The sequence below is a fragment of the Alosa sapidissima genome, chromosome 15, assembly GCF_018492685.1.
Source record: "Alosa sapidissima isolate fAloSap1 chromosome 15, fAloSap1.pri, whole genome shotgun sequence".
Taxonomy (NCBI): domain Eukaryota; kingdom Metazoa; phylum Chordata; class Actinopteri; order Clupeiformes; family Clupeidae; genus Alosa; species Alosa sapidissima.
In genome coordinates this window covers 28,703,080-28,713,079 of record NC_055971.1, presented here as the reverse complement: position 1 = coordinate 28,713,079, position 10,000 = coordinate 28,703,080, and the positions used below count along the sequence as shown (strand labels likewise).

Sequence of the window (10,000 nt, the reverse complement as noted above, 5' to 3'; positions counted from 1 at the left end):
AGGTGCACCTAAATCAGCTACAGTGTGGGGGGAAATAAGCCGGCCCAACACACACACATACTGTATACATACATAAACGCACACACACACACACACACACACACACACACACACACACACACACACACAAATACTGTACACACATACACATACACACACACACACACACACACACACACACACACACACACACTTCTGTGAAAAACGAACCTATAGTATGCATGTTTCAATGCATGTTTCAGGTGGTACCACATCAAGAAGTCTGTGTTAGTTCACCCCCACAAACTGACTTTGGCTTTAGATTAATTTCTAGTTATACCCAGAGGTGGACAGAGTACACAGCTTCATTACTTAAAAGTAAAAGTAAAGATACCCTTTGCTAAATTTGACTCAAGCACAAGTAAAAGTACAACAGTCAGATGTCTACTGAAGTACTTGTTTTTAAAAGTACTTGAGTATTAAGAGTACATTTTTTAAATATTGCATTACTACTGCTACAGTGCTTACATTTATGTACAGAAACGTCCTACATGGAGTTATGAAAAATGTTAATGTTAATACCTTGGAATTAAAAAGGAATTGAAAGTAAAATCAAGTCATTTTCATCTTTTTACCATGTTGCCAGGGATGGGCAGTATTTCTAATACATGTACATAAAATACGTATTTCAAATACAAAATACTATTTTGTAATTGAAACATAGCGAAAAACTATCATTAACTTGTTCAGAAAATTGAAATAGTCTGGCGAGGTGGGGCCACGGGTTGGCACATTCCCGGGATGGACCTGCTGCGTCTTTATCCATTGTTTCGTCCATGGTTTTGTCTCTTATTTAAATCTGACATAGCTGAAGGTGATTGCTGATAGGCTGTCCCAATCAGTGGCACCTGCACAATCCAATCACGTTTGTGAGGGAAATAACAAATTGAGGGTTTCCAAGATTTTTCTTTTTTCCTTTTTTTTTAGAAGTACTGTAGTAACGGGTACTCACAGTTATGGATAGAAATGTAGTGGAGTAAAGAGTACAATATTAGCCTCTCAAATGTACTTGAGTAAAGTCATGAGTACTCCCCAAAAATGATACTCGAGTAAAGTACAGATCCCTCAAAATTGTACTCAAGTACTGTACTCAAGTAAATGTACTCCGTTACTGTCCGGCTCTGGTTATACCGCAGATATGTGAACATTTCATATACAATACTTACATGTGGACAACCACTGATCCTACCAGTCACTCCACCAATCAGTCTACCAGCCAGACAACCAATTAATCAACCAATCAACCAATCAACCAATCAATCCCTCTTTCAACACATCCATCCTTTAATCAATCTATGGCTTACCAACAATCGTATCTTAAATATAGTAAAGTACCAAAACCATTTGATTTTGAGTGTGTGTGTGTGTGTGTGCGTGTCTGTGTGTGTGTGTGTGTGTGTGTGTGTGTGTGTGTTTATGTGTCTGTACAGTGTGTGCGGGTGTGTGTGTGTTTGTGTGTATGTATGTGTGTGTCTGTGTTTGTATGTGTGTATGTACTGTATGTATGTGTGTGTGTGTGTGTGTGTGTGCGTGCGCGCATGTGTGTGTATTTAGTGTATTTATTGTTTAACTGTATAGTAGAGAGTAATATAAAGTGATAGAAACGATGAGGAGCAGACCTTGGATATGCAACTCAGCTGCCATTAGTAGTCCACCCAGAGTTTCACAGACGACCCGGTGGGGTTGCGCTGAGTTGCTACGGATGACCCTCTCCATGACCAGCTCCCAGCAGGACGTCTGGGCCGTGGAACAGTTTACTGCCTTGTACAACGTGGTGTTTGTGGCACCGTTCCCCGCTGAGACGACCATCACTGAAGCGTCATCCAGACGCCATATCATGATGGTCCACGGTTCGGTCGTGCTGCAGTTGAAGCGGGCCGATTGGCCAGTGAGCACCGCCAAGGATCTGGGCTCCAGAACCAACTCCGACTGACGCAGTGAAGAGGAGGAAGAGAAGGAAGAGGAGGAGGAAGATGCATCCTGACCTGGGACACACACACACAGCCAGAGGTCAGTGAAAAATGGTGTGATGATGCTGATGATGATGATGATGATATGAATGTAGACAGGCAGGCAATAGTAACTGGACAATAATGTGTATAACAAAAGCCTAATTTTAACAAATACAATATTATGCTCAGACCATAAAATATTTAGAGGCTAAATAGTGAAATGTTAGGGCATTTCAGTGATTAGGTAATAAAAACTGTAGTGACTCAGTTCTTGGGAGGGCTGGTTCCTTTCACACTGAGGTGACTGCAATGTCTAAACTAGGCTGAGCTGAAGGCAGACCATAAACCGGTGGGGTGTTTAAAAACAATATTAAAAACAAGTGGACCGCTCATGGACTGCCTACACTGCCTAGTGGGTTGTCTCCCGCTAACCAGGCGCGCTAACACATCTGTGTGCCCGGGAGGAGTCGTAGAAACACCTCACAGGGTGCAGCCATCTGGTGTGTGTGAGACTTCAGCCGAGATAGACGCCCCACAAATACAAGTTTAGTAATAGAGAACTAGACGCTTCTTTTTAACAGAGCAGTAGCCCACAGGACCCCTCCGTTTACCTGACCGGGCCAAAGGAAAGTAATCTTAGTTTTAGGCCACTAGACATTCTTAGTTTGATAACATGTTTTGATAACAAGTCTATCAAATGCCTATGCCTAATATACAGTATAATTACAGCATTGATAATTTGGTGATATGGTAATTTTGTTATTCAAATTCTGGTGTCATTGAGTAGCAGTTTAATATACTGGAATGGTTAATGTTCTGATATACCGGTATACACTAAGTTATATAGTATACAGTCAGTGACATCCTGTGAACTGACCCTGAAAAAAAAAAGATAGTGACCTCATGTGACCACATTCTTCTTATGACCCAAACACACAGACACACAACGTGTCTCAAATGGCACAGAGTGACCTTATATGGCTGCAATATTGAGCCCTATGTTTAGAGCAAGAATACCGGTATGTGTATAAATATTACTAAATGTGCACGGGCAGCCATGTCCTACTGGTTAGCGCTTCGGACTTGGAACCGGAGGGTTGCCGGTTCGAACCCCGACCAGTAGGAAGCGGCTGAAGTGCCCTTGAGCAAGGCACCTAACCCCTCACTGCTCCCTGAGCGCCTCTGTTGTTGCAGGCAGCTCACATTTCCCTCATGGGATCAAAAGAGTACTTACTTAAAAAAGCCTTTTCTGCCCGATTGGTTGGAAAGAATATATCTCAGTTGACCTCATAACCTGAAGCATTGAGTCTGATCACATTTCTGTATGTTTTGTTATGTTCTATGTTCTGCTAGTGAATCTAGATCTCTGTGTTATGTTCTATGTTCTGCTAGTGAATCTAGATCTCTGTGTTATGTTCTATGTTCTATGTTAGTGAATCTAGATCTCTGCCTTTCTAATCCCATCATGCTCAGCTCTGACTGACTGACTTGCTGCTGTTCTTGATTTATTTTTTCTCGCCGTGGGTTAATTGAACCTGAGGCGAGCTGTCACACGCTTGTCAGAGCACGGGGAAACACCTGCAAGATTGCAGGCTAGACAGGCCACACACGCACGAGGATGAGGGAACGTGAGGATAATGAATCGCGTTCAGAGAACGCAGTAAATCTCCACCAGCTAAGGAGTGCTTTTTTTTATCATCTATCCTCTTCATTAATAGGAACGTAAATCTAACTGTCATGCATCCCAGAAAAACTGCCTTATTTTCTCTGAAGACTTCTTTTTTTTTTTACATTTTGACATCATTGTACTAACACACATATACTGCCCTATGGTTTTAACTGCAAAGCAATTTAATACGGAACCTGGGCCCAGGAGGGGTCATTGCAAGATGTTTTGTATACTGAGAGAATGTGTGCTCATTTTTACTAAATTGTGGTGGGATTCTGTGAATAAAACATGGTAACGAAAAAAAAAAAATACTGCCAACAATAAACAAAAATCATAGCAAAGTTAGTGTAGGCCAGGAATTCACACTAAATAATATTTCTTTGTGATATGTGTCTCCTTCCCTGAGTTGTAAAATTTCAGTAATATCTTTTTTGTTTCTTTGTTGACCAGATCATGTGCTAATAGACATTAGCCACAGGGAGTTGGCACTGTGCTGGAGAGAGATGCTAGTGTGTGGTTTTCTCTCACCTTGAGTAGCAAATGCCAACTGTACTAGCAGGAGGGCAACACACAACATATTGCCAAGGTAACAGTCATGCCTTTGTTGTTAAAACCTGCAAGGACACACACAGACACACACACACACACACACACACAGACATACAGTACACACACACACACGCACATGCATACGCATACGCACACACACACACACACATTCTCAAAGACATGTGCACACATACAGAGAGAGACAGAGAGACTATTATGTGATGCATACATATGCACATAAAGTGATACATTCCAATAACAATGTGCATAACATAATATTTTAATTAACTTTTACAATGTTTATTCTTGGGCACTTTGAAAGCATAGCCACCACTCTTATGGCTGTACACGCTGTGCAGTAGTTTTATAAGATAAGGTTATGGTTAATCAATTTACCATTTCAATTTATCTCCTCTGGACAGATCATCATGCTGTAATCAGAAATGACCCATGGACAGTTCATTTTGTGCAACAGTGCTCAGCTTCATTTACAAGAGCTGAACAGATTCACTTATCCTCCGATTAGATCATCTACTGCAGTGACTGAACCTCATGCCATTGATGTGGAGCCGTCTTGCAATTTTACACATGTTGAATTAGGCTTTGATGAGCTAAACTGAACTAAATCTCTCATATATATCATTTCTAGGTAGTTCTGTATATAGACCTTACATAAATGCATCAACATATTGCTTACAACCATTATGTCTATATTACAAGATAATGAATAAATCCTCACCCACACCCACCACAAATGCTTGATTCTTAGACGTACATTGCTGATACCATTCTGAGGATGAGCATTAAGGCTAAACTTTATCAAATTGAATGTGAACTCTCTGCATCTTGCTTCTGATTAGGGCATATTACAGCTTTTACGCATTACGTTTTTCATGAACTAAATAATGCCAGGATGCATAGTGAATTTGAAAGCCCCGATATGAAAATGCCTGAAACAAAGAATTTACATCAGCAACAACAGCTAAGTGTGACTTTGAAGCATAAACCTAAACTCCGCTGTTGAGGGTTAAGAAGTATGTATTGGCATCTCAGGTTAGCGGTCTAACGGTTTTAGGAGAGGTCCCTCATTCTCTGACATTGTTACTCATAAAACCACATTTTCCCTAATGAGAAATTTATAGAAAAACACAGATATTCTAAACCATATGACAAAGAAATCATACCTTTTAAGCTCTCCAAACAGGATCAGCCTGTGAAGTCATAAGAGGGCCATCTGTGAATGCAACATGTGTGTGTGCTTTCTCTCTCTCTCTCTTTCTCACACACACACCTCTGTGTAACGGGTACGTTTTTGAGTCAGAAACTCACTTTGTTAAACATTACCAGGGCCCGAGTCAGACTTTGTTCCCAGCCCTAAGAGCCTGTTGGTCTGGCATGCGTCACCACGGCACACAGCCGCTCAGAACAATGGCTCCCAGCATTCCTCAGTCCCAGGAGAGAGAAACTCAACTTCCCATTGGCATTTATTCATTCTTCAAGTGAAATACATAGACCTCTGGTTATTATTAGTAGCATGTGCATTGTCTGCATGTATGTGTGTGTGTGTGTGTGTGTGTGAAATCAAGGACAAGCGAGGGGTGCAGGAGTAGAGCGGCACAATGTGTCTATTTTGTGTGTTACTGCCAAGGTCTCTCCTCTGTTGCAGCGGGATCGCTAGTGCTAACACCTGCTCAGCTCAAGTCCACGCCTCTGCCAGTACGAATGGACACCTGTCCAACAACCTGTCGATGTGCTGCAGGCTTGCCATAGGGAACACACAGAGTGGGGTGGGATGGGGGGGACCCTACACAGGAATTGAAGAAACTGCTGTACGTACACAAAGTAATTTCATATTTTGGGGATCCTATAGAATTCCGTACACACAATATTAATGCACACACACACTCAGAGAGAGAGAGAGAGAGAGAGTGTGTATGGTCAACCCCTCACTCTCCTGGGAGTGTGCAGCCTTTCAACCTCACTTCCTGTCTGTCGGCCTCCCTCTCTCCCCCCCATCCACATATTGTGCAGAGCTCCCTGGATGCACACAATGCATTAAAAATAGAACACGTTGCAGCCGGCCAGCCTTGCGTACACCACTCTTATGTTTTATTGACGTTTAGAAGGCCGCTTGTTTATTCACCTCTGCCTACTACATTCAATAAGTGCAATCGACAATCAGACAGACATGACAAGACAAGACAAGACAAGACAAGACAAGACAAGACAAGACAAGACAAGACAATACAATACAGCCTACAGAATCATATGTGTGTCTATACGTTAACATAACTGTTAGTGATTCTGTCTCTACTTCAGTTTAAAAGTCACGTCATTGTCATGGGTACAAACCTGACGGGTTGTTCCTCTACACTCTCAGAAAAACCAAACCACAGTGACCAAACAATTACTTAGAACCCTTTGAAGGTACTAGAAGAGGGACACCACCAGAGAACCAATCCACAAAGTATCACAAGACTCTAGAACCATGTAGATAGTTCCCCAGAACTCCTGACCCTCATCATAAGGTTCTAAGCATATAAAAACAAATGTCCTTTGTGGGAGTGTGTACCAACAGAGAACTTGTAATGTTATTTAAATACTCAGAACCTAGTGGTTGTGGTGTAGAGACTGTGTTTGGCAGTGCTATGATCACGTTCATTCACAGCGGTATAAAACATTCACTCATCAGAACAAAAGTAAATTCAAGTGAGCTAAAATGAAGGCCTGTGTCCAAGACAACAACCGATTCAGATGTATGATGGCTACCATGGTAACAGCATTATTGATCAGACAACATAAGGGTAAGAAACACTTTTTTTTTTAGAAAAATCTATTCTATTTTTTTTTGTATGTACAACAAAGGAAAGTGTTCTAACAGATTTGAAAGTCTGATGTGAGATTCTAAGTATGAGTTATTGTCTGTATTCTTCTGGATTAAACCCAAAAGCTGGCAGCTGCCACCGCCATCATCAGCAGCAGAACAATCTAGGGGGGGGGGGGGGGATCACACAGCAGCAACAGCAACAAAAGAATTGAGTTTTCGTGTTTCTGTGTCCACTGGGAGATCTCGAGGGTCCAGAGGTATGAAGGCCTTCATTGGTCAGCAGGGCTTCAGCCAGGGCTTGTGTCCAATGAGGTGTGTGTGTGTGTGTGTGTGTGTGCGTGCGTGTGTGGAGGAGGGGAAGGGGATCTTGGAGTTTCAGCGAGGATGGGGCACAGGCTAGGTGGGGACGGGACACTCCAAGCTGTGGGACAGAGGGAACAGACAGTGAGGACACCGTGCCACCATGACCCTCCACTGGACAGAGTAGAAATCACAGACAGTGAGGACACCGTGCCAATAGAATTCACAGACAGTGAGGACACCATGGCACCATGACCCTCCACTGGACAGAGTAGAAATCACAGCAACTTCAACTCTTCTGACAGGTCAATCATGGAGCAGTTTTACCACAAAATATCGGCTACAATAATATGATCTCACCAGTACTGAGTTAATCTCTATTAGACTCTGTTTTCTATTGCATCCTTTAGTGTGTACCATCTTTGGTCCTCAGATTGAGTCTGCTCTTTTAGCTGAGGGGGTGTAGTGAACCTTCACAGCATATCTTTGCAATGGCAACTAGAGACCTCAATGCAGGGACTCTTTAAAAGCCCATTCTCTCTCTGAGGTTACAGCAAGGACATATCTGTCCAAGTGACGCAAGACAAGGCAAATAGAGAGAGGGAACGTGGAGTGGAATTCCAGGAGGGCACAGAGTAAACATTTATTAGCGCCTCACATTTGTCTTGCGCGCAACAATATGTTGGGGACGGCAAGTGCTGCAACAATGTGGCAGCAGAAGAAAAATGACCCTGAGCACCCATCTGCTCTGTGCTCTCAGGCAGGCTGCCACCTCATGGGCGTGCACACACACACACACACACACACACACACACACACACACACACACACAAGCTAGATAGATAGATACATAGATACTTTATTGATCCCCAGGGGAAATTCAAGGAAAGCTCATACACCAAACACACACACACCAAACACACACACCCACACACAGGCTCATACACCAAACACACACACACACACACACACACACACACACACACACGCACACACCAAACACACACACCCACACACAGGCTCATACACCAAACACACACACACACACACACACACGCACACACCAAACACACACACCCACACACAGGCTCATACACCAAACACACACACAAGCTCATACACCAAACACACGCACACACACACACAAAAAACACACACACGCTCATACACCAAACACACGCACATACACACACACACAAGCTCAAACACCAGACACACACGCACACACACACAAACTCATACACCAGACACACACGCACACACACACACAAACAAGGTCATACACCAAACACACACACACACACATCCTCCACTCACCCCCACACCACCTCGGCTGGCTCCGTCTGCTCATGGAGTGTTTTTCGCTAGTATTATGCCATGATATGACATAGAGGCAGTGTTTGGCCCTCAGAGTGCATGGTGAATGTGCTCGTGTCCTCCCAAGACCCTCCTCTCCTCTCCCTCCCTCCGTTTCCCGCGACGAAAGAGCAAACAGTCCATAAATTCCGTGTTGAACTATGCAAGCAACAAGGTTTGGCAGTGTTATTACATGGTGTTGTAATTACTATTTTATGACCAGTGACCGAGTAAAATGAATGGCCATCTGGAAGTGGGGAGAGGAAACAGGTACTCAAGCAGAGTTCTTTATTTTAAAGAACCAACCCCTTAAAAGAAGACCTGCTAGAACCTACAAGCACCTCTTAGCCAGGGTACATGAAGAGAGCTTGGCCTTTCCCCACTATCAGCTAGAACTGCAAGAAACTGGTGTAACTTTGAGTTACATGAATTACAAGACACAGGCAGTCTGATTTTGTTGCTTTAGCTTACTGTTTTTCATTATTTGATTAATAAATAGATATTAAATTCATTATTTTGAAAATATCCTTACATTACAGACTCAACATTGTTGCATGGTGCTTTATATTTTACACATTGCATGGTTAGACTCAACATTATGGCTATGCAGCAGTCCTCACACAGCAGTCATGACCTGCAGCTCCACCTGCTGGTAGGTAGTGAAACTGACAGAGCAAAACCAAAATGAGACAAACCACAGCTATTTACCTTGACGACAAAATCAGAAATCCTTATCCACTCCAGGTCGTGACCTCTAGTCTTCCTCCTCCTCCTCTTCTTCCTGATGTGGAAAGACAAAGCTGTGGCATTACTGGCCCATTTGATTTGCAGGGTAGGTCTAGAATATTCACTCTATAGTCTGAGGAAATAGTTCAAGTTCACTATATGGGGGCAAAAACCTGAAGTAATAAGCAATGCAATTAATTAAAAAGAAGACCATGTCTAATGATACTGGCCGTGTATTGTAAAATCGTTGACTACTGATCATGCTGTGCACATTGGCTTTTGACCAGATTTGGCAGGATCAATTCTAAACTCTTACACAATAAGTAATCATCAGGGCAGTTTGTAAAGAAATGTTGGACAGTGCTTTTGGATAAGACGGAAAGAGTTCAAAAATATGGTAGGAGTCACCCCTCTCATGGAATGAGAGAAAAAAATAAGAGCCTAGCTGTCACCCCCAAATAGCAGCTGACTTGGGCATGAATCTGATCTAGATTTGGACCCAGACGCAGACCGGAATCAGATCTGGATCAGATCTGGGAAAGCACCATTGGAACTATGCAAGTCCATAGCCAGTTCCATTCC

At 42.8% G+C, this 10,000-nt stretch overlaps 2 protein-coding genes across 18 annotated transcripts in view; both read right to left on the bottom strand.

The window, feature by feature from the left end:
* The window catches only part of igsf5b (immunoglobulin superfamily, member 5b), a 27,497-nt gene extending 21,398 nt beyond the window's left edge, over positions 1-6,099 (bottom strand). The window contains exons 1-3 of one of the 2 annotated variants that reach the window (XM_042063371.1): positions 5,394-6,099; positions 4,189-4,274; positions 1,659-2,024 (exon numbers count right to left, since the gene is read on the bottom strand). In XM_042063371.1, coding sequence (XP_041919305.1) covers positions 1,659-2,024; positions 4,189-4,237 — 415 coding nt within the window. In that variant the 5' untranslated portion in view covers positions 4,238-4,274; positions 5,394-6,099. Of the gene's footprint in view, positions 1-1,658; positions 2,025-4,188; positions 4,275-4,605; positions 4,638-5,393 lie in introns of those variants that run through there. The other variant, XM_042063372.1, reaches the window with a different exon arrangement.
* Positions 6,100-6,291: 192 nt separating this feature from the next.
* The window catches only part of sh3bgr (SH3 domain binding glutamate-rich protein), an 18,130-nt gene continuing 14,421 nt past the window's right edge, over positions 6,292-10,000 (bottom strand). For all 16 annotated transcript variants that reach the window (XM_042063373.1, XM_042063375.1, XM_042063374.1 and 13 more), the window contains 2 exons: positions 9,401-9,473; positions 6,292-7,457 (listed from right to left, as the gene is read on the bottom strand). In XM_042063373.1, coding sequence (XP_041919307.1) covers positions 9,447-9,473 — 27 coding nt within the window. In that variant the 3' untranslated portion in view covers positions 6,292-7,457; positions 9,401-9,446. The remainder of the gene's footprint in view (positions 7,458-9,400; positions 9,474-10,000) is intronic.